The sequence below is a fragment of the Hemitrygon akajei genome, chromosome 7 (genome assembly GCF_048418815.1).
Source record: "Hemitrygon akajei chromosome 7, sHemAka1.3, whole genome shotgun sequence".
In the NCBI taxonomy this organism is placed as follows: domain Eukaryota; kingdom Metazoa; phylum Chordata; class Chondrichthyes; order Myliobatiformes; family Dasyatidae; genus Hemitrygon; species Hemitrygon akajei.
This window is the reverse complement of record NC_133130.1, coordinates 57,519,860-57,545,464: the sequence shown is the minus strand read 5'-3', so window position 1 is coordinate 57,545,464 and position 25,605 is coordinate 57,519,860. Positions and strand designations below refer to the sequence as shown.

The 25,605-nt window shown below is 38.4% G+C and overlaps 1 protein-coding gene across 21 annotated transcripts in view; it reads left to right on the top strand.

Annotated features, from left to right (window-relative positions):
- LOC140730474 (neurexin-1) overlaps positions 1-25,605 on the top strand; it is a 1,634,325-nt gene that overhangs the window by 614,947 nt on the left and 993,773 nt on the right. For 20 of the 21 annotated variants that reach the window (XM_073050928.1, XM_073050924.1, XM_073050929.1 and 17 more), the window contains 3 exons: positions 12,814-13,115; positions 17,219-17,242; positions 18,239-18,400. In XM_073050928.1, coding sequence (XP_072907029.1) covers positions 12,814-13,115; positions 17,219-17,242; positions 18,239-18,400 — 488 coding nt within the window. The remainder of the gene's footprint in view (positions 1-12,813; positions 13,116-17,218; positions 17,243-18,238; positions 18,401-25,605) is intronic. The other variant, XM_073050934.1, reaches the window with a different exon arrangement.

Sequence of the window (25,605 nt, the reverse complement as noted above, 5' to 3'; positions counted from 1 at the left end):
CTTTGTAGGCTGCAACCCAAGATGGAGCTGACTAAATTTGCAACCGTCTGCAGCTTCTTTTAGTCCTGTGCAGTAGCCCCTCCCCCCCATACCAGACAGTGTTACAGCCTGTCAGTATCATCTCCACTGTACATCTATAGAAGTTTTTAAGTGGATTTGTTGACATACCAAATCTCTTCAAACTCCTAATGAAGTATAGTCATTGTCTTGCCTTCTTTATAACTACATCGATATGTTGAGACCAGATGAGCTCCTCAGAGATCTTGACACCCAGGAACTTGAAACTGCTCACTCTGTGCACTTCTGATCCCTCTATGAGGTTTGGTATGTGTTCCTTTGTTTTACCCCTCCTGTAGTCCACAATTAGCTCTTTCATCTTACTGATGTTGAGTGCATGGTTGTTGCTGCAATACCACTTCACTAGTTGGTATATCTTGCTCTTGTACACCTTCTCGTCTCCATCTGAGATTCTACCAGCAATGGTTATATTGTCAGCAAATTTATTGATGTGGTTTGAGCTATACCTTGCTACACAGTCATGTGTATATACAGAGTAGAGCAGTGAGCTAAACACACTCTCCTGGTGTGCGCCAGTTTTGATTGCCAACGAGGAGGAGATGTTATCACTAATCCGCACAGATTGTGATCTTCCGGTTAGGAAGTCAAGGATCCAATTGCAGAGGAAGGTACAGAGACCCAGGTTCTGCAACTTCTCAATCAGGATTGTGGGAATGATGGTATTAAATGCTGAGCTACAGCTGATGAAAAGCATCCTTATAAAGGTGTTTGTGTTGTCTAGGTGGTCTAAAGCCGTGTGAAGAGCCATTGAGACTGCATCTGCCATTGATCTATTGTGATAGGCAAATTGCAATGGATCCAGATCCTTCCTGAGGCAGGAGTTCAGTCTAGTCATGACCAATATCTCAAAACATTTCATCACTGTAGATGTGATTGCTACCAGGCGATAGTCATTAAGACAACTCACATTGTTCTTCGTAGTGATATGCCGTTGGCCCCCTCCTTTGTGAAAATCGCAAGAACTCTAGTTAAGGGGGGTCAACTGACCCAAGAGAGAGAGACGTGCGGAAGACCACGTTCTCCCAAGAAGCAGAATAAAGGTGACTTTGACTATTGTCTCATGGAGACCACGTGAAAAGCCCTCGGGCAAAGTGGGCTGGTTGAGAGAGAGATCGCAATACCTGCAACTTGATTGACACCTGCGATCCCGTGAAGAAGTATAAAGGCGGGTCTGAGGGGAGGACCCTCAGACGCACCCAGTAGACACCAAGGAAACACGACATCGATTCCCGTGGGAGCGGGACGCCATTTTGAAGGAAGCCACGTGCGTTAGATTCCGAATTTGAATCTGTGGTTAAAACCAACGAAAGACTGCTTTTAAATAACAACGGGGAAGTCTGCTCCCCTGATTCCAAGGATTTGTTCTACCAAGACGACGGGCAAGTGTATATCTTTTCTAAATCATCTCTTTCTCTCTACAACGTAAAACAAACCCCAGCGGGTTCCCAGAAGGAAAAGCCTGCAAACTTCTGAGTGACTCTTTATACTTCCGTTGGACTCAGTATTACCCCCTAGACAATTGTAGAGCTTATTTCTGATTGATTATGGTTACACCGGTGTTTTAGATTGAGTTTTGACGACGTGTATGATCTGAATGTTTTGTATTAACCATACGTTTGTGCCCTTGTTGAATAAAACGTTTGAAAATAGTAGCATCCGACTCAGCTGACCCATCTATCTTTGCTGGTAAGTTACCTGGTTACGGGGTTTTCGTAACAGTAGGCACTGATATAATCGTTTTGAAACAATTGGGAACTTTCGCCCGTAGCAATGAGATGTTGAAAATGTCCTTGAATACTCCCGCCAGTTGGTTGGCATAGGTTTTCAAAGCCTTATCGGGTACTCCATCAGGACCTCCCACTTTGCGAGGTTTCACCCTTTTTTAAAGTCAGCTAACATCGGCCTCTGAGACAGGGATCACAGGGTCATCAGGTGCAGCAGGGATCTTCACAGCTGTAGTTGTATTCTCCCTTTCAAAGCAGGCATAGAAGGCGTTGAGTTCATCTGGTAGTGAAGCATTGCTGCCATTCATGCTATTGGTTTTTGCTTTGTATGAAGTAATGTCTTGCAAACCCTGCCAGAGATGTTGTACATCTGATGTTGCCTCCATCCTCTTCACCCTTGAAATAGGCCTCTGCATATCATACCTGGTTTTCTGGTACAGACCTAGGTCGCCAAACTTGAATGCCACAGATCTAGCCTTCAGCAGACAATGTATCTCCTGGTTCATCTACAACTGTTAGTTTGGAAATGTACAATAAGTCTTTGTAGGCACACACTCACCCACATAGGCTTTAATGAAGTCGCTAACAACTGCAGCATACTCATCCAGATTTGAAGATGAATGCCTGAATACAGTCCAGTCCACCGATTCAAGGCAGTCCTCTATGCGCTTCTGTGCTTCCATTGTCCATACCTTCTCGGTCCTCACTGCGGGTGCCACAGTCTTCAGTCTCTGCCTATACTCAGAGTAGAAGTACAGCCAGGTGATCAGACTTCCGGAAATCAGGGCGTGGAATAGTAAGGTAGGCATTCGTGATGGTGGTGTAACAGTGGTCTCGTATTCCCCTGGTATTGTAAGTGTTTTGTTGGTGGTAATTGCTGAGTGATTTTTTTTCAGACTGGCCTGGTTAAAATCTTCCAAAACGATGGTGAAGTCGTGAGGGTGCATATTTCTTATTTGTAGAGTATTTTCATTGCTTGAATGTATCACAAACAAAATATCACAGAACTGCATGGATGATTGTTATTATGTAAAACTAAAAAAACTGAGAAAATCTGGGAAAACTGGGAAAATCTGCAAAATGCTTTTGGTAGATAATTGTGCCTTATCCTGTCAGGTATATCCATCACTGATGAGGAGGATACTTTTTTAACCTACTTACATCCCCATCACCATTTATGACTGAAAAACTTTAAACTGTTACTAGTGCAATCATTTAGAATGGTCCAATATTGCAGTATTTTTTGTCATTATGTTGTTCTGTTCTGTAACTTCACTCATTTCTCGATGGGAATGATGCTGCTGCTGGAGTTCAGTTCACCGCTCCACATGGAATTCCTCTGAGCCATTTCCACCTGTTCCTCAGCACGGTTATGAACGTAGATTCACTCATTTCGCAGCTGCAAGCCAGTCAATGACTGGCAGTAACTTAGAAGAAAGAATATTTCATTATATTTCCATGCTTGCCTCGATATTATTAAGGTCTGGTTACTGCTACGTTTTTTTTTTACTTTTCCTTGTATTTTGTTCTTTAAACTTAACTAACTCCAAGATAGCTTGGTAGTCAAAAAATCACCATGTTAATTAGATTGGCAGTGCTGCACAAATGGTTTTCACTCAAAGTTTGTTGTTGGTGCACCTGCCAAAGAAAATAAATCTCAATATCAATACATTTTGTAAGCAGATATAGCTATAATTCATGTGAGTTTTGTCCTGTCCCTGTGCACGGAGTACATGTGACACAGTGATGTGAATATATGCTAGCTTGTGGTCTGGTAGCAGGTTATACATGACGGCCTGGACTTTGCTGGTAATTGCTGATCATTCTACATTGAATTGTTGGCATTTTGTGACATTCATGTGAATGGAGAAGTCCTGAGCTTAAAGTATTGGCAGCTCCCAGCTGCACTGCACCTTGGAAAACAGTATAGTGTCCACTGGTGGAGAAAGAGAGCCTGTGCAGAATCTGTATGCCAATTCTTTTCAGTGGTGAGAAAGAAAGATTAACAAAAAAACTCCGTTAAAATTGTATTTAAAATCATAATAAATATTAATAAGTGCATTTAATTTTCATTTACTTTGCATTTAAAATTCCTTTTTAAATTTTATTTCTTTAGCATTTTTGCATGTAACAGACATTGAAAAGTATTTAAAAACCTTGAGAGTTTTGGCAGAGGGCAAAGCTTTGTGGAGTCATCCACTCTATCAGGCTTTCACTGGAGTTTTGTGGCCGAAGCTTGTACTGTCTGTCTGTGTCTGCCAAGTCCATCTGACAAGACCTAATTGTAGACAGTGTAAATATTTCATGGTAGACCTACTCATGAAATCTAAGCAAGTGTATGAACCACTGCTTCTAAAGTGGAGTGAAAGTTTTCTTTACGTAAGTGAACCATTTAAGCCAAGCTCAAGATGGTAATTTTAAAAAAAACCTCTCAATCAGTAGAATCAAACCTAAAATGCCTTCAGACATTTATTCTGCGGGTTTTCAATCTGGCAGAATACAGCAAGCATCAAGATGCTGCCTGATGCTGAGTGATTAACCTTCAAATAATTCCTGCATGGAATTGATACCCCCTCAAGCCATTCTTCCTCCAGGCTTAAGGCTGATTTATACTTGTGCATCGCGTCTATGCAGTAGGTATCATGTACCCTATGCAGTACCTACACTGTACCCTACTCCATAGGTTTTCGTGCACCTCTCCAGAAAAGCTACTCAGGCATCACGGTGACGCAGACTGCAACGACTGTGATTGGTCCACTTGGTAACATCGTATTTCTTCCTGTGCATTTCTGGTTGCTTTTTCTCCGCCATGTTTGTAGGCCGTGCGTACACCGATACGAAATAGATTAACCAAATCATCAAATCTACCTGCTGACATGCGAAAATGTTTGAAATGCATTTCCTCGTCCATGACTCTCATGAAGAAACTCAACACAATGGCATAGAAACCCCACTGCCAACTAACGTTTTGGCACACACCGACGCATGCTCGCTACGTAGAGTGACGCAGAAGTGAAAATCAGGACTACGGTGTAGGCTGAGGCATAGCCCATACACATTAGCTTCGCCATTGTTCCCCCAGTCCTACTGACCATGATCTTTTCTGTCAGAGATCTTTTCTTCTGATATCTACTACAGTCTTCAGGCTCCTCACTTTAAATTATCGGAGCTGTTAGAAATAACTTGGCATTTTGGAATGGTTAGTAAGATGTAGAAACCCTCAGCATAATATTTAAATCACCAATACAAGTGATCCATCCTACCATTACGAAAAGCAGAATTTGAAAACAGCATACACGGTGCTGCGATGGGTCTCGGCCTGAAAAGTCGACTGTTTATTCATTTCCATAGATGCTGCCCGACCTGCTGAATTCCTCTTATATCTTGTGTGTGTTGCTGTGGATTTCCAGCATCTGCAGAATCTCTTGAATTCTTGTGTTTAGACTTTGCTTCGTTTCCTCCATACCCTGTAACCCAACCTTGATCCATTGTTTTCGATGTTGGGATTCAGCCGAAAATGTCAAAATCTTTTACTGGCCAGTGTCTCTATATGATTATTTTGTTCCATAAGGCTGATTGTGAAACTAAGAAGGAGAAGTAGATTTTTATTTGATCTGCATCATGATTACCAACTTTTTTTTGTTTCATGCACATGGAAGTGCAGTGTATTCCCATTAAAGTGCTGGCAGGGCTCTCTGTGTTTCACAGATCCAATGTCCAACACATTATTAACCACATTCATTGATAATGACTGGTTTTCTCTGTTTAATTTAGAATCAGATTTTAATATCAACAGTCATTGGCAGAATTCTCAGTGAAAAGATAAATGGTTCATACAATGCTGATGATTGGTGGAGTTATTAGCCAAAGCTAAAAGAAAATCATTATTTGACAATTCTACTGAGAAAATAGCTTTCAGGACATTTGATAAATGACTGCTCACCAGACATTGTGATCTTATGCATGCTAAACAGGGGGGTACTGAAGTTTCTGCGGGGTTCATCTTTTAGGGGAATAGTTTGTGACCTGTGATGATTTTTTTTTGAAAAGCAGGTGGAAGCTATAAAATTGATACAGTTTGTATTTTAATATATATATTTGAACATATCAATTGTTTTCTATAATGACTACAATTCCTGGTAACATTTGTTGCATTCATCAGCACAATCCCCAATTTATAAATGTGTTCATGGAAAGAAGAAAATTAGTAGTAATTCATCTGCATAGAATATGGAGAAAAGATGGTGTTAGGTCGTAAATTGTGAAAGTAAAGACTGATCAGCCAATACATATTGGATTTCATGTGTAGAATAAGTTGAAAACAGATTGTTCTTGTATAGAAACTGCAGAAAAAAAAGCTGTGTGCAGAGACAAATTGACTCAGTTCAAGTTCTTGCGTCCTCTGCATTGCAAAGAGTAGTTATTTATGATTGGTAGTGAGAAGGGTCATTGTCTTGCTTAGGAAGATTATATATCAAGCCTGAATTTTGTGCAGCTGGAGCCAAGTGTTTGCATCATTGAGTTAGTTCCTGTGCCAAAATGACCACATATCAGTACATTGTATGATGTGCAGGAAGGGATAATCGAGCTCATTGACTGTGTAAAGGTAATAGATGATTGATAAATAGCTAAGGATTGTCCAAGTATGTTTTTAAAATTTCTGAGTGGGGGTAGCAGAAGGGGAGAAAAAGCATTTTATAACTTCTACAGACAATTAAATACAGGAAATATTGGACTGATTTTTGAAGCTATGGTTATTCAGTGTTTCTAAAGAGTAAATTGGAGAGCAACTTGCGGTTTCAGCATGTGCACAGTTAAATGTGGAAACCAAGAAGTTGCGGTCCGATTTGCTCTGCTCCTCTACAAGCATTGCTACGTGGCTGCTGAATGAGAGAGTCGCCATTTATATACATGCGGGATGTGAATTAGCTACTTCACCTTTTGATAGTGTTGCTCAAAACGTAGTGTTGGTCCCTGGAATTGCATGTGAACTTTAAACTGCATGATATATTGTACTTATTTTCAATAACCAGTTCAGCAGTAAGAAATCACATTTTACAATATGGCAGCTTAGTTCATTCTTTTACATTTTAATCATAGATGGAGTTTTTGAAATTTGTTTTATTTTGTATCTTTTAGATCAATTTTTTAAACCATATTTATTTGTCTCATTATTTTGGCTTATGTCCATGGCTTGGCATAGAATTGATTATTCTTAGTTAAACTCCCTGGTTTAGTCTTTAAATTTGTCAGTACAATTTCACCAGTTGGGTTGCTTGAAGGTTATCCCATTGTCATTCAAGACCTGATGCCTTGTTCATGGCAACAAGCCACAATACATTCCTGATCTCAAATCACAATGCAGAGGTCTATTACAAAGGTCTGTTGTCAGTTCTAGGCATAATGAATGATGAGTGTATTCATTCTCTGCTGCCAGAAATCCACTAATTTCTCTGGTAGATTTCTGAACATTATCTGCCCAGTCTTATACCAATGTTTTGATCTCAGGGCCCTCAAACATCTTTGAGGCAGTGCTCTTGGTTTAATTACTTTTCTTCATATACATGTGATCATTATTTATTCATTATGTCAACTTTTCCCCCATCTATTAAAGCTGCTAACAGTTTTAAGATGTTTAGAATCATCCTTCAATGTTATTCATCATTTTGTTATATGCAGTAATAAATTGTGAAGGTCCTAAACTGACTCTGCATAATGCAGTAACTGTCCCTGATAAAATTTGAGCCTGATACTTGCAAATTACTTTCCTTTTTTCCCTACAGAGATCAATGAAATCAAGTGTAAGGTCCAAGTAATTTGTATTTTACAAAGCACTTCAACCTGCTATTCAGGAGGACATTGGCAACAATGAGCTGTATTATTGGTCCAGACCTTCCCGGCTATACCACACTGCTCAAACTCGCTCTCCATTGTCCTACTCACCTACATTCTGTTGCAGATGACAGATATGAAAAAAGGCCCAATTATTTTTGAATATTTGTTTGTTTTCTTAATTATGATATGAATAAAGATTCTGTTGGATAACTCTTAGCTAAGCACAGTTAGTTGGCTTCATTTACCAGGATGTCCCTCTAGGTCAGTATACAGCCGGAAACAAAGTTGTTGTTTCTGATGCCAATATTGGTCTCGTAAAGAGTTTCATAGACTTGGACGTTAAAAATGTGAATTCAGTTTCAGTGGCGCCAAAAGCAGTGAAAACTACTCTAAAACTCCAATAATCTTACTATCTGACTTCAGAAAATGCCTAAATTTAACTTTCAGGAATTCTTTGGAAACCTCCAAAGGCTTGTACAGCTGATATGTCAGTATGCTATAGGGTCTGAATTGGTTGTGTATGTATACAATGTAACATCTGTATCTAACTTGCTCTGGTGAGTTTCCATAGCCAGTAAGAACTGTGATGCAATCATGCCATTTTATCAATTTGTAACTGTAAATTTAGTTTTAGTAGTATCAAAGTTACTAATAGAGAAAACATGACTTATTACATTGAAGCTCTGATAGGAAATAGCTCCCTGTGTGTTTATAGGAAGTGCAAGCGATGGGGTCATGGTGTGTTTGAAGAAACCATTGAATATGAGACTCCAGTGATATTGAGTGGAGCACAGAAAACTGGGCCCAGTATAATCATAGGAAGCACATGGAACAGGGCCTCAATGTGAATCAGAGGGCCTAGGAAATAGCTCTGGTCAGTTTAAAGAGATTGTTGGAAGAAGGACCCCAGTGAAGCAAATTAAGCAGGATTTTTAAGTAGTAGGATAGCGGAATATCCGAAGTTTGTTGGTCTGTAACTGGAATGTTTCCAAGTAGCTAACAAACTTAGAAATATGATTTTGTAGTCGTGCACAATGCACTATTAAAGAAACCCACAGAGGCAGAGAGAGCTGAACTCAGATCGCCTTTACTGATTCAAAATCGCGGGCTTAAATCTCCCCTCCCATGGGCCCCTGTGACCCGCGGGGCGGACGTGATGTCAGACTGTACCTAGAAGGTCCGACCTGAGTGGGTAGTTCCAAACGCACTACCGCGTGTCTGCCCGTGGCTCCTGATGGCGGTTCGAGACCTCCGTGTGTGGGCCGCCATGATCTTCACTTAATTTCCACCATTGGGCTTCTGCATTAATTACTTACTTGTGTAAAATGTATGGACTTTGTTCAGTTGTACTGGTACACACTACAAGAGTACCAGCAAGTGTGCATACAATATTCCATTGTTAATATTTCCTTGCTTCAAAAAAAAGCAAATGTCCAGATTTCTACTCTGACACCCAACCGTTGGACTGAATGCAAAAACAAAGTAATAACCACAAAAGATTTACAAGGATGTTGCCAGGACTTGAGAAACTGAGTTACAGAGAAAGGTTGGATAGGTTAGGACTTTATTCCCTGGAGTGCAGATGAATGAGGGGAGATTTGATAGAGGGATATAAAATTATGATAGGTATAGATAGAGTGAATGCAAACAGGATTTGTCCACTGAGGCTCGGGGAGGAAAAAAAAACAGAGGACATGGGTTAAGGGTGAAGGGGGAAAAGTTTAAAGGGAACATTGGGGGGGGGGCTTCTTCACACAGAGAGTGGTGGGAGTGTGGAATGTGCTGCAGAATGAATTGGTAAATGTGGACTCACTTTTAACATTTAAGAAAAACTTGGATAGATACGTGGATGAGAGGTGTATGGAGGGATATGGGCCAAGTGCAGGTCAGTGGGACTAGGCAGAAAAATAGTTCGGCACAGCCAAGAAGGGCCAAAAGGCCTGTTTCTGTGCTGTAATGTACTATGGTTCTAAAAGCCCGTGACTCTAAGCAGAAACAGCAAACAAAAAGGAAACTAGAAATCAGGCTTTAAAACTGTTGATAAATTTTATTAAATTTTGCCTCCAGCTGATTGCCCTTGAAATACTTATAGAATTTGAAAGTAGAAAATTATGTAATTTAAATATGATTAGACAACAACCCCCTCTTTGTTGTGGGTGTGTGCTGGTTTTGGCCAAGCAATAGTAAGCATTCTACATAAATAAAAGTCACTCATTAAAGCCATCTCTTCTATTTTCCTCCCCCATCTATTTTAGTCCAGTTTTATTTGGGGTATAAACACCACAAAAAGTATTCTGTCTGTAATGCTGTGAAGAGATTGTGATTGTATTCAGTGAAATGATATTTAGCAGATACCCTTTATCATTATTGGAATAGCTAAAAAATAAATTATCAATTCTTTATTGTATTGAGCAATTATAAATGAAATTGTCTTTGCTATATTTCATGGATTTTTGTTATATTTATGTTCTCAAAAACAAAAACTGGGCCTGTTTATACCACTGTACTAAAAGCATCTCCCATTTTTCATTGCTGTGGTTATTGAAAAATCTGAGCATAATCCATCTCATTTTGTGAGATAGCCCAGACTGTCCCACAATGATAATTTGAGTATTTGTCGAGGTATAATCACAGTGGATTTTACTGGATTGATAAAATGAAGATTACCAATTTGATTGTGTAAATTACAGTGGAATGTTTAAGTAATCATTATTTACCTTGTAACTATTCCTTACTGAGTGGAACTTCACAAAGTAACATTGCTTGCAGCATACCAAATGTACTTAAGTAATTTCCTCCTACTTTGGAAAATACGTACAGACATTTCTCTATTTCATGCAGTACTCTTAAGATTGTTATTACCTTGTACTGTATTTCAGCTCTGTGTACGAGTGTGGTTTCTAGTCTGCCTAGCTTCAGCTAGGTTCATCCTTTAACATTTTTCTCTGAACTGAACTAGAAAAAAATTGAACTAATGGGTGATTCAGTAATATAGGCCAAGCAATTATTTTTTGTACCTCGTGATGCAAGAGTACTGATTACGTTTCAGATAAAACTAGACCAGATTGTGCAATCTTCCTCTCACCAAAATAATCTCCACTGCTTGTACTCACTGTTGTAAATAGTTAGAATGGGAGGGGCCTATCTTCCACATGTTTAAGTAAGGTATATAGATCAGCCTCCTCTTAAATATATTGATGTAATTTGCTTCCACCACACCCTGTGATTGTGAGCCCCATATTCTCAAAAGTTCCTTCTGGCTTCCCTTTTAGATTTCTTGGTAATTGTCATTTATCAATAGCCTCCATGTATGCTCTTTTGCACAAGTAGAAATTTAATTCTGCAGCTATTCCATCAAAACACCTCATAAAATTAAAGGTCTCTGGCCGGATAGTCCTCAGCTATAGTTTCTCAAGAGAAGAACAATTCCATCTGGGTATCCTTGTTGGTGTGAAGGATCCTAGACTTCAATGGGGCCTTGATTGGTGCACTGAGGTAACATTTTCCCAAACCTCTCTGGTAAAGAATTACCCTGAGCTTTGCCAGGTACAACTGATACGTCATTTAATTTTTTTTAACATTAACCATTATTTAAGAATTATAAAAATTGAAATAAAATTAAAATATATATTTAACCTCATATTATTGAAGAAAAATATTTTTCTTGTCTTATATCCACAGTCCTATAATTACCATTGAGACTAATGGGGTTCCTGGATCCTGCAGCAAGTCTCAGTAAAATTAGACTCTTTTGTTAGACTCTTCAATTTGGATCTCTTGATAAATCCAAAACTTTCACTTCTAACAGCATACAAAATCCCAGACAGGCTTTCATTTACCATCTACACCAAGGCCACTATTTTTCTTGAAGTAACTTTCAACAAACCTTTTACTTTAACATTTAATAGAGCTTCAACTTTCCCTGATTTTTTTTTGTTTCAAATGTGAAATTGCAGCTAACTGGAAAAAGGGCAAACTGACTGCAAAGTTATAAATGTATGTAGTTTATGTAGTGACTGTGATGGAACAATGTACCAACCTACAAACACTTTCCTGGAGAAATAGTTTTTTCTTCCCTGCTTATTAATTTAGTGTTTTGAATTTTTCCCCATCTTTAAATGCACTGGAGTTGGTGGTGATGCCTTGGGCTACTACAGATCTTCCAGTGAGGTTGCCCCCAAAATGCTGTTGTGTGGAGCGTTCATGAATTGTGACTCAGCAGTATATATCAACCAGTCAGGAAGGCAAGTGCCTTGGAATCCAGCTTGAAATTAGTGATATTCCGTTATACCTGCTGCTCTTCTCATTCCAGACATCACAGGTTTTGGAGATACTGCCAAACTATTAAAGTAGCCTTAGAGCAGGGATTCCCAACTATTTTTTATTCCATGGATCCCTACCATTAACGGAAAGGTCCATGGGCTCCAGGATTGGAAGCCCTGCCTTAGAGAGTAACTGCAGAAACACAGTAATGGTTTGGGTATTGTCAGGTGGGTCGCTTTGCCCTGTATACTCTTATGCAACTTGAAGGCTGTTGGCACAACACTTATCCAGGCAAGTTGAGGATATTCTATCATGACAATGACTTATTTTGCAGATGTTGTGACATCATACATAAAAATGCAGAAATGTAATTTTCAAAAAAAAATTGCTGATTTGAACATACCTTTGGGTCCATTTGCTAGATCACTAATGCCCATTATAGTTCATTATAGTTCTACCTGAAACAAACTCTTTTGTGTTCTTTCTTGATAAATTAGAGATCAATGAAAGCATCCATTTTTCTTGTGATATCGTGAAGTATGAGAGGTTTTTGATGAAGGAGGGATAAATACCATCTGCACTTATTGTTCAGGATTTTTTTTTATTCTTGTACTGTAGCCATAACCCAGAGATCAAGTCTATAACCTTTATGTCGGAAAAGTCAACATTTGTGATAGAGTAATAAAATGAAAAACAGTAAATGGAATTTTATATCAATGATTTTGACTTTGAAATTCATTTTAGAACTTAAAAATAAATGTATTATTTTACAAGATTGTGAATGGGTGTTGTTCAATCTCCATAGCCTGTAAGGTTTTTCATTACAGACATTTCTTTTAAATATTAAGTGTAATTTTGTTGCTTTTTCAACATAATAGCCTATTATACCCCATTCCTACTTTCTGTTTTTCAGGAAGAGACGAACATGTTGCAACCTTTAAAGGATCAGAATACTTCTGCTATGATTTGTCACAGAATCCAATCCAGAGTAGCAGTGATGAAATAACGTTATCATTCAGAACCCTTCAAAGGAACGGTCTGATGCTTCATACAGGGAAATCTGCAGATTATGTAAATCTGGCTTTGAAAGATGGTGCAGTCTCACTGGTCATTAATTTGGGGTCAGGAGCGTTTGAAGCTTTGGTGGAACCTGTGAATGGAAAATTTAATGACAATGCCTGGCATGATGTGAAAGTAACCCGGAACCTTCGTCAGGTAACAGTACAAAGGGTGATGTGGAAAATATGGGACCCACTTTTATTTTGTGTGTGGCAGAAAAATAATTTTTATTGCACACATTTACAAATTAATTACCCCAAACTAACCATAATTACGTTACTTCTTTTGAAGTTAAAATAAATTGGATATTACAAAATTATTAGTTCTGTTTTCTCACAATTCCCAGGTTAGTTATTTTAAGTTACCTGAGCAAATACAGATCCAGAATTACACTAATCGTTTGATCAGTCTAATCTGTCAAAAGGGATGAAAGGTGATAAGTGTCGATTCATGTAAAAAATGTATAGATGATGAACAGAGACCCAACTTGTGCATTTTACCTCAAGTGTTCACATGTTGAAAATGAGCTGATGAAAACTAAAATCTGCAAATACTGAAAATCTAGGATAAAAAACACAGAATACTGGAAATACTCAGCAGGTTAGGCAGCATCTGTAGAAAGAGAAACTTCAATGTTTTAGGCTGAAGTCCTTTTGTCAGAAGGGGAAGGATAAATCTAATTAGACTGCATGGAAGATGGAAAGGAGTGATGACTCTGATGGTGTAAAACCAGAATGACAATGGAGCTGAGATGTAAACAGGCCTATCAGCGACATTCCCCCAGCAGCTTGATGAACACCTTTTATCTCCTTCACAGTTCAAATAGAGGGTTTTCAATCAGAAATGTTAACTCTTTTTCTCTTCTATAGATAATGGGTGTGACCACACCTGCACAGCTACTTTAGAATTTTCAGAATCAGAATCAAAATCAGGCTTAATTTCAATGGCATATATCGTGATTTTTTTTTATTTGTGGCTGCAGTATATAGCAATACATAACAAGAAAAACTATAAATGGCGATAAGAAGTAACTTAAATAGTGCAAAAAGGAGGGAAAAATTACTGAGGAAGGGTTCATGGATTTATTGTCCATTTATCCATTCAGAAATCTGATGATGGAGGGTAAGAAGCTGTTCCAGTAGAGGTGAGTGTGTCTTCGGATTATTGTACCTCCTCTTTGATGGCAGCAATGAGAGCAATGAGAAGAGGGCATGTCCTGGGTGATGGAGGTCTTTATGCTTTTACTGTATGTGAGCAGGTTTGTTATCACAGAGGTTTTGTTCTGAGTTAAGAACTTTAGCTAAATTAGCACTTAGGGCATTGGAGTAGGTACAGAAGAGTGACTATATGCATTCCCACACACTAGAAATCAAAGAGATGGGCAGTTTCTATTGCCCAGTTTACTTAACCACTTTACAGCTACCTAGAGTTAATCATTGAGTTGGCCTACATGGTTGAGCAAATGACAAAGGGATATGGTGAAAGCCAACAACATTCTCCCTAACTTTATTCAGAGTCCCAATGGATAACGGGAAAAAGCTGCCAGAGCCAAGAGAAGTCCATACACGAGAAATCCATGTTAGTCTGGGAGGAGTAACCACGTAAACCCATCCCCTACATAAAAATATTAACTCTCGTCCATCCTGCAAGGATGTTCGTGCTCATTGCCATTTAAAAGTAGTTCTCCGAATGGATCTCAAAGCAATATTTTATGAAATGTTTTACATGGCAGTTCAGTTTTCATTGTACAGGGTCAGTTTTGTATGTAACAAATTGTATAAATTTATGTTAACAAAATGTGGATGCCTGGTATATCTGTTGGGATGGAGGTTCAGTCCTGAAGTCATTAAACTGCTGATCTTGGTTAGATATTTCTCATGAGTGAGTTCAGCATTGTTTTATGTGACAGGAGAGGATTTTGTCTGTGCAGATTTGGGAGCCACAGTCACAATCAAGAAGAACAGAATACATTCCAGAAAAATAATATAAATAACCTTCATTCCCAAAGTCAGGGAAAACAATTCCTTCTTCTACAGCCCTTTGCCTTTTCCACCCATCATCTCCCAGCTTCTGACTTTATCTCTTCCCTCCCCCACCCACTTCGCTTCACCTATCATCTTTTATCTTGTCTTACTTCTCCTGTGTCCTCCCTTTTAATCTGGCATCTTCCCCTTTCCCTGAGAGTCTTGAAGAGTTTCAGCCCAAAGCATCAACTGCTTATTCATTCCTATCGATGCTGCCTGATCTGCTGAGTTCCTCCAGCATTTTTTGTGTGTAGTGTTTTTTTTGGGGGGAGGGGAATCCATTTCACCTATTTTGTTTGAAAAGATTAACAAAAATGAAATATTGGGACAAGTTTTCAGGAGCAGATGCATGCTAATTACAGATTTTCTTATCATAAAGTGTATTAAGCTAATCAGACCATCATATATGACAAATGCACAAATCCTGATGAAAGGTACTTAAAAGAAACTTGGATGACCACAGGATATCCAGAAATATTTTACAATTACTTTAATACCTTTGAACATGGTCCCAACTATAATGTCAGAAGTGTATTGACAGCTGGGTGCCTTGTCAATCATATGTAAAAGAAATATTTTTTTAAAAATCCTACTGAATAATGATTCAGTAACAGTGAAATACATGGGAACAACCTTGTCAAAAAAAATCAAGGCAAAAAAAATCCATTCACTTTTGTAAAACAAGATGGAAAATTTCCCTGCAACGTCTGCTAACTGTGATATGCAATCGTGGCTAAGTACTACATTCTGCATGAATATTTATCTCCGTTGAAGTTTGCCGAGAACTGTGGACAAAAAAACAGAGCTAATGTTTCAAGTCAGAAACCCTTAATTAAAAACAAGAAGTGTACAGAAGTGAAAGCATAAAATACTAGAAACATTCAGCAAGTTCAGCAGTTTATGTGGAGAAATAAACAGTTAAACTTAAACACCTTTCATCAGTTGCTGTTGAAAATACCATATAGCTATAATGATTCTTTTCTGTATTTACCTTTGTTTCACCCAGTGTAAGAGATCACCGGCTGAACTCTGAGGACATAACACTTTGATGTTCCAGGATAGAAACTGCAGCACCATGAATTACTTTCTTTCCTTTTAACTTCAATTCTTTTTTTCAGTCCAAAAAGTAACAAAATTCCCCAGGTGATTCTAATGCCTATTTACTGCCCATTGTCTTTGTGTTGCAGTGAATCTCTAAAGGGCACTTCTTTGGGAAGTATATCTAATAGCTTCAGGAGAATCTTGATGCATATTTTACAGTGCTCTATTTAAATTCATTATCCTGGAAAGTAAATATAATTCATAAAGATTGTTCAGCACACAATGCTTACCAACATCAATATCAGTGATATTAATTTTTATTTTCCTGTCTGTTAAAATTGATAATCCATTCTTATCATCATGTAAATCCTTTTTACTCTAACCAAAGGCATTATTGGACATCGGGGATTGGATAAAGGATTACAGTTGCATGAAGACTGAAAACACATTTGTTAAATGCATGTTTGAAACATTTTAAAATTTATTAATTCAATGATGCTACTAATACACACCTTTTTATCTGGATCTGTCTTTTCTTGGGTAATAAGAATATAATTGACCATTTGCAATTTATATGATTCTATAGATTTCTTGGCTTCTCTGCATTACAGAGTGGATAAGAACAAAGCAATCTGTTTGTTCTTTTAGTTAAATTTTTAATTATTTTGTTGCACTAAAGTGACCTTTAATTTCACCAGTATGTACATAGAAAGTTGAAGGCTCTCGAGAACTTTATTGGGGGTTCTATGTGGAAATAACAAGATTACCTAAACTACTTAAATCAGTTAAAACCACAAAACAAGAAATTGCTTTAAAATCTGTTAATTACAGAATTTTTAAAAATTAAAGCAACAACAATGAAGGTGATATTTAAACTAACTGTCATGGGTTCAAAGTAAGTATAGAGTCCCTGTTCATGACTAAGGTTTAGCAATATTAACATTTTAATACTGCTATTAATATTATCGATGGCATACTTGTTAGTCTGCTTTTTTCTTGTAAAATTATTTTGCCTTTCTTATATGTTACTAACATGCTTAATAACTAACATGTCATTCATGGAATGTGTCATTCTACTAACCGTTACCTTAATCAAATAATGTACTAACATGGTAGTGACCATCATATTTTTGAGTAACAATCGTTATTCTGTTCACAGTTTTAATTTCCTTTCTCCCCCCCTTCTCCGCAAAGCACTCAGGCATCGGACACGCTATGGTAAACAAACTACATTGTTCGGTAGATATCATTCTAATTGTTTCTTAGTTTGGGTTTGCCGTGTGTTTTCTTTCTTTACTGTAGACATCATTAACAAAAGAGGAACTGGGGTTGGTACTCTTCTGCTTACTTTGAAATCCTTCTTTCATCTGTTGTTGACCTTCTTTATCTGTTTCTATCAAAATCTATTCAAACTACTTCAGGGGCATCATAAAAGTTACAAGCGGTTGCATCAAGCTGTGGTTTTCGGGGGATCAAGCTAAATGGTGGCTGGCCCTGGGTTCACTGGCTCAGCCAGTTCCTGACCATACACAATGCATGGCATGAAGACGTGGACTGGGAATGTCTGAAATGCTACATCCATACATCTGTTCTTCGTTGCAAGCAATTTTGGTGTCTTACCCTTTCAGTTTGCTCTGCATGTGCACATCAGTTTGTAAGACCTGAGTGTGCTTCTTAATTAAATTATTTTTCAGCAGGTTATTTTTATGCACGTTTCTTTTCTTAACAAAGAAAAATGAAAGATTAAAAAGGGCAGTTGCACGATCAAATAAAGCTAGAGCTCTGTTGGTAGTGCTTACAGTGATGATAATATAGTAGTTGCTCCTAATAGCTTGTGCTTTGTCTGATGGGATTTATTTCAACCAGCTGCACGTTTTTAATCTTTAAACGCATATATTGAATAAATTTACTAATATTTAGTTTTAATTCAACTAACTTATGAAACATTCTACTAACACCGTTTTTGTGTCTGCTGAAAACAAATTTTGTTGCATTAGGAAAAAATATTAACATAAGTTTTCTATTTGGCTAACATTTTTTTCTAAAGTAGTTTAGATCATTTTGGGAGGGGTTTATTGGACCACCAGCTGAGAGCACTGAGACTAATCAGACATGAAAATGGGTTGCTGTCTGCAGGTCTTACACAAGAACCTGAACTGGAGGTTTTTACCTTAATATGAATATCGCATCTTTTCCTTGTGTTTTGTTATGTAGGTGACAATCTCTGTAGATGGAATACTGACAACAACGGGCTACACACAGGAGGATTACACCATGCTAGGCTCTGATGACTTTTTCTATGTTGGAGGCAGTCCTAGCACTGCTGATCTACCAGGTTCACCAGTCAGCAATAATTTTATGGGTTGCCTGAAGGAGGTAGGTTCACTTTTGAATAGCATAATGTAGGTGGTGGGAAGTAGACTCTTAGTTATGAAAAGGTTTGTATTTTCCCATCTTCCTCCATTGGGAAGGAGACGTTAGAGTGAGTTTTGGTAAGGAACATCTGAGGTTCTGGACCATTACCACTGGCAGAAAATATGTTCAAAAAGGATGAGTTAAATAATATGCATTTTTCCCCATCATTCTTTGTACAGCAGTATGGCAGAGAACAAACAAAACGCAATTAAGGTAAGGAAAAGATGAGCAACTTTTTGTTTCAAATTCATGGTATCTGGTTTTAAGGCAAGTCTTGTGTTGCTAATTGTTCCCTTTTATCCCTGTCTACTTACTTTTGTAATAATTACACGCATGGGAGATTGTGATGACCTGATTAGAAATGAGATGAGAAGATATTGTTAAGCTTTAAGTACTTTAGGGTCAGTATTCAGAGCGCATGATTAAAGCTGAAAATAAAATGCAAATTAAAATGCAGTCTTGGGTCATAGATGCTGATCATACAGATTCTTGCCTTGGTTTGTATTGACATCTCTTTATAGAAGCAGCAGAATAGTGAAACAACACAGCTTGTTGTGGGTATGGAAGAGGGCTTGCAATAAACTTAAAGATAGCGTTTATTGTGTTTGAAATTACATGTTAATGATTTGCCCTGTCAGTCGTGCTCTGTACTTGCACATTGTGCTTGGCACTGATAATTTTAGAAAAATATAAGTGTGGTCTGGAAAAGTTTTAAGGAGACTACCTGTAGGAAGATTATTATTCTCACTAATGATGTATCATTAAGGTATTTATTGGGCATTGGTGCAACCTTTCAATACTTAAACTTTGAGGAAGATTACCATAGGAACAATTCTGCCTGCACCTGTAGACTGGAGGAAAAGAATTTAACGTCCTTTCTGTTGTTTCAGATGGAGGGAAATCAGCAAATATTTAATTAAAGTATATAATTTTTTGAAGTGCCAAGATAAAGTGGTTAACAAGAACTTATTTCTCATGACTGAGAAATTAATAATCTAGCTAAAGGGTGGAGAGTGGAGCTAAATTTAATTAATGGAAGTTGTGAAGATTTTATCTTAACCTGAGGGTGGTGCAATCTGGAACTCATAGAAGGAATGATAGATGCAGAAACTCACAAGGGAATATGCCTGGTTGAGCAGTTACTGTGTTTGGAACCAATTAAACAACTGACTAAAGGTTGACAAGTGATGCAATGTTTCTGAGAGCACAGATATTGTGATATTTACTATTCAGGGCCAAAAGGCCTTCTTTTTGCAAAGCTCAGCTTCCCAGCACAACAGATGTGAGCTGCTAAAGATCAAAGATTTGATTTTGAATAAGTTAAATTTCAAACCAATATTCTTTGTTCAGTTTCTTGTCATAAATGAGAGACACTCTTCAGTTATTAACGAAAATGGCAAGCAACAATCAGTCTGAAGTTAAAAGTAGTGCTTTCAAGCAACAACGCTGTCTATAATGAACAGACAACACTGGCTATTCAGCATAGCATTGTATCTGGGAAATCATGTCTCACAAATTTGATTGAGTTTTTTGAAAAGGTACCAAGTGGATTGATGAGAGCCAAGTTGTCATCATTGTTTTCATAAACCATAGCATGGCCTTTGCCAAGGTACCACATGATAGCTGATCTAGAAGGTTAGCCAATTGGATGTAGAATTGACATGATGGCGGCAGAAGTTTTGTTCAGATTGGAGGGGTGTGACCTTCAATCCCAGTATGCTGCAGGGATTGGTGCTGTGTCCACCTATTTTTGTCAAATATATTAATGAGTTGGGTGAGTCTTTAGCTGGCATTGCTGGTAAGTTTGTGGATTACATCAAAACTAATGGGCAGTGAGGAAGGTCTTCTGGGATTGCAACATTGTATGGATCAACTAGAAAAATAGGCGAAGGAATAGCAGATGAAATTGAATTCAAACAAGTCTGATGTGCTGCATTTTGACAAGTTAAACTAGGGCAGTAGTTACATTGGGCAGGGGTCTGTTGAGCACTGCAGAACAGAAAGACCTTGGGATTCAAATACAACGTTTCCTGAAAATGGTGATACAGATAAGACAGTGTGATGAAGAAGAGTTTTGGCACACTTAATTGTTCAGGGCATTAAGTGCATGACTTGAGACATCGCATTATTCAAGATGTTGGTGTGACCAGACTTAAGTATTGCATCCACTATTGGTCACCTAACTATAGGAAGGATGTCATTACACTCAAAAGGGTGCAGAAAACATCAACAAGGATGTTACCAGGACTGAAGGGTTTAGTTATAAAGAGAGACTGGATAGTGAAGGTCGCTGAGCAGTGACCTTGTAGGAGTATATAAAATCATTAGGCATTGATAAGATGAATGGCCACAGTCACTTTCCTGATGTCTAAAATGAGAGGCCATCCATTTAAAGAATTCACAGTCTTCTGAAGGACTTGGCAGACTTAACTCTCAAGCAAGCATGTACAGCACCTTTAAGTGGAAGAAGGTTCATCCCATGGCTGAGAGTGAGGCAGGAGTGGGGGACTCCAAGCCAGACTGAAACGCAGCGGAATGGTGTCCCCTCTACCCAGCATCCTGTTAGTAAATGTGCAGTCGCTAAAGAGCAAGACTGAGGACTTAAGGGCAAGATTGCTGTATCAAAGGGAAATGAAATGTTGTGCTCTGTGTTTTATCAAGCTGTGGCTTACTCAGAATATGCCGGAAAAGGCAATCAGATCCAAAAGCTTCTCGACACACAAGATGGACCAAACTGCTGATTTGGGGAAAAAAACAGAATGTGGAGATGTGTGTTTCACGATAAATTCCCTGTTGTGCTCCATTGAGGTTTTGTCAAACTCATGTTCACCCGACCTTGAACACCAAACAATCAAATGTCAATCATTCTATTTACTAAGAAAGTTTTCCTCCATAATCCTGACTGCAGTTTACATATTACCAGTGGTTGACAATAATCAAGTGCTTGAGATACTGCTTGATGCTGTCACCAAACAAGAAACAGACACATTTCATGTCATAGTCAAGGATTTTGGTCAGGCTTTTTTTTGAAGAAATCCCTGCCGAATTAACATCAGCACATAGTATGTCGTACCAGAGAAACCAACACACTACATCACTACTGCTGTTCCATGCACAGACCATATGACAAGAAATTTCATCACTAGTTTGTTCCTCTTGCACCTGCATACAGGCAGAGGTTAAAGAGCAAGGCTCCAGAGATTAGGACAACAAAGATCTGGTCACCGGAGGCAGAGGTGCAGCAGATTGCTTTGAGTTGGTGGACTTGCCTGTGTTCAAAAACTCATCTGTGGATCTGAATGAATACATCACTGTTGTCATGGATTTTATAAAAGCAATTGTAGACGAGTGTGGCCCCACAACATTATTCAGTCTTCCCCAACTAGCAGCCCTTGATGAACCATAAGGTCCTCAGTCTGCTGAGGACCAGATCAGACGCGTTCAAGATTGGAGACCAAGAAAATTAAAGGAGATGCAGGTACGATTTCCGGAAAGCAATCTTGCGGGTGAAGTGGCAATTCCGGACTGATCTAGAATCAATGAAGGATGACCAACAATTGTTGCAGGGCTTGAATTTTATCACTTCTTACAAAGTGAAAGCAAGCAACATTTGCAACAGCAAGGCTTCATTTCCAAATGAACTCATTGCCTTCTATGCTCACCTTTACAACCGAAACATGGAGGAACTATCATAAACTCCCACAACATGCAATGATCCTGTGCTTTCAGTCTCTGAGATTGATATGAGAGCACACTTCAGGAGGGTGAACCCATGGAAAGCACCTGGCACAGACAGGGTACCTACCTGGCTGAGTACTAAAGGCCTGTACTGATCAACTGACTGGAGTGTTCACTGATATCTTTAACCTCTCGCTTCAATATTCTCGGGTACTTTCCTGTTTCAAGCAGGCTTCAACTATACCAGTCCCTAAAAAGAACATGGTAACTTGCCTCAATGACTATTGTCCAGTAGTGATTATATCCACAGTGAGGAAGTGTTTTGAGAGATTGGTGATGAAACGTATCAACTACTCCCTGAGAAGCAACTTGAATCTGCTCCAATTTGCCTACTGGCACGACAGGTCCACAGCAGATGCTATTTAATTGGCTTTTCACTCAACCGTGGAACAGCTAAACAGCAAAGATGCATATATCAGGATGTGCTTCATCCACCGCAGCTCGGCATTCAATACTACCATCCCCTCAGACTAATCAATAAGCTTCAAGATCTTGGCTTCAATACCTTGATGTGGAGCTTGATCCTCAATTACCATAATTGCAGACCTCCATCGGTTTGGTTTGGCAACAACATCTCCATCAGCACAGGTGCATCACAAGGCTGTGTGCTTAGCACCCTGCTCTACTTACTATACGCTTAGGATTTTGTGGTTAAGCACAGCTCCAGTGTCATACTTACACTTGATGACACCACTTTGCTGAATCAAAAGTGGTGACAAATCAGCATATAGCAGGGACTTTGAAAATTTGGCTGAGTGGTGCCACAACACCAATCTTATACTTCATGTCAGCAAGACCAAGGAGCTGATCATTGACATCAGGAGGAGGAAACCAAAGGTTATATGTCAGTCCTCATTAGGGGATCAGAGGTGCAGAAGGTCAGTAACTTTATATTCTTTGGTGTTATCACTTTCAGTGGACCTGTCCTGAGCCCAGCACCTAACTGCCATTATGATGAAAGTATGACAGCACCTCTACTTCCTTAGAAGTTTTTGAAGATTTGGCATGATGTTTAAATCTTTGACAAACCTTTATAGATATGTGGTGGAGAATACATTGACTAGCTAGAGCACAGTCTGGAAATTCCATGCCCTTGAATGGAAAATCTTACATAATGTAGTGAATACAGCCCTCCCCACCACTGAGCACATCTACACAGAGCATCATTGCAGGAAAGTAGCATCCATCATCAGGGACGTCCACCACCAATGTCATGCATTTTTCTCACTGCTGCAATCAGGAAGATGGTACAGGAAACTCGAGACTCACGCCACCAGGTTCAGTAATAGTTATTGACCCTCAACCATCAGGCTCTTCGACCAGAGGGGATATCTTCACTTGACTTCACTTGCCCCATCACTGAACTGTTTCCTAAACCTGTGGACTCACTTTCAACGACTCTTCATCTCATGTTGTTGATATTTATTGCTTATTAATTAATTTATTATTGCTATTATTATATTCTCAGCCCAAAAGCTGGTAAAACCTGAGGTATGGACATAGCCAAGCATGGTCATTTGTTAATTACAAGGAACTTTTGGTATTCTAGTGGTGTTTATTATTGTGGCTTTCTGAAGATTTACATAGATATTGCTGTGTAGCCCTTATTGTTTAATGCTATTGTTAGAGCTTTTGGGATGACACCAGTTGTAAATGGATACTATTGGGACAATGTATACACTGTTCAAGTTCCAGAGTCTATAAATTTCCTCTTTTAATTCAGCATACTTCTGGTGTTTTTCACCTACAGATTTCTGTAAGTTATGTGTGTCTGGAATGGCTAGATCTATTAAATAACTTGTGCTTGCTTTTTTATCCTGTATTATTATATCTGGTAAGGTGTGATTTATTTTATGAGTTTCAATTTTAAAGCAAGATTTTGGTGAATGATGCTTGCCACTTGATTGTGCCTGTGCAAGTTATCAGATTGATTTAAAGTTCTACAAGATCCTGTAATGTTTTGGATTGTTTCTGGTTTCTCTTGGCATTTTCAACATTTATCCTCTTGAATTTGTTGATCTTTTATTGGGTATTTTTGTGTTAATCACCTGGTCTTTTATTGCCACGAGGAAACCTTCTGCCTCTGGGAAGAGGTCTCCAGCTCTGAGCCAGGCTTTCAACACTTCCTTGTTGACATCTAGTCTGCTCAGATCATGGGGATGTCTTCCATTGAGCAAAGGTATTATTATTACTATTATTGTATTTCTCTTTGCTCGCTTCCTTTTGCGTACTGGTTGGCTGCACTGTTGTTGCTCTCATTCATTGATTCTTTTATGGTTATTGGATTTATTGAGCATGCCTGCAAAACATGAGACTCAAGGTTGTTTATGGTGACATATATGTACTGAGATAATAAATTTGCTTTGAACTTTGAAGTGAAAGGGGAAGCCTTTAAAGAGAATCTGAAAAGCAACTTTAACATGCAGAGGGTGGTTCATGCATGGAATGAGTTACCATGGGATGTGGTAGTGGGAGGTGCAATTACAACATTTATAATGCATTTAGACAGCTATGTGGCTAGGAAAAGTTTTGAGGAATATTAGCCAAATGAGGGGAAACTAAGACAAGCTTAGGGAGACAATTTGGTCCGTTTGGACAACTAGACTTGTTTCCAGGCTGCATAACTCCGAATAAAGTATGATTAGATGACCACTTGGGTTTTTATTGAAAGAATGAACAAAGTTGATGGGCGTGTTCTCTGCCTCCCAGATCTTTCTCCTACCTGACTGGGGTTCACCTGTTGCATGCCAGTTGCACAAACTGGATCTTAGTAATTATCCGTTTCTGGTTGCCATTTTATAATAATCAGAAATATATTTTGTTGTTATTTTATTTTCATTAAGTCTAAAATACTTTAAGCTTGTATGACACTTCTTCTCTTTAAATTAATTTTTGTTCCAAATATATGCCGGTGAGGTATTTAATTAGTTATAAAGAATATCTAAAGAACATAGTTAAAAATGATGCTGGGGCCTTAAAGTTAATGGAGCCGTTTATAAATTTCTTTTGCAGAATGTCATTAACCTAGCATAGTTTATTTTTATTGCCTCATAACAAAATTCATTGCTGAAGTGATTTAATGGAGTGATATAATTAGTATTACAAATGGGAAGGTATGAATCTAGCTCGGTTATTTATGCAAAGACCTTAGCACAGCTTGATGGTAGGTAATGCAATATTTTATAGAATCCCAAATGGAAAATACAAATTTTCTTTTCCCCCTGATCAATAAATTTCAGAGTTGGGAAAAATCTTTTCTGGCACTTTGATAGGAATAAAGTTGCCTTTCCACAAAGTGAGCTGCTGCTATTTTCAGGATGAAAAGAGGATCAAAGTAGTGCCTTAATAAAGATCTGTGAACAGCTGGCATCAGAGTGCAATTGGCATGGAGCAGAGGAGAAAAATAGTGCCCATCTTGCATTATCGTC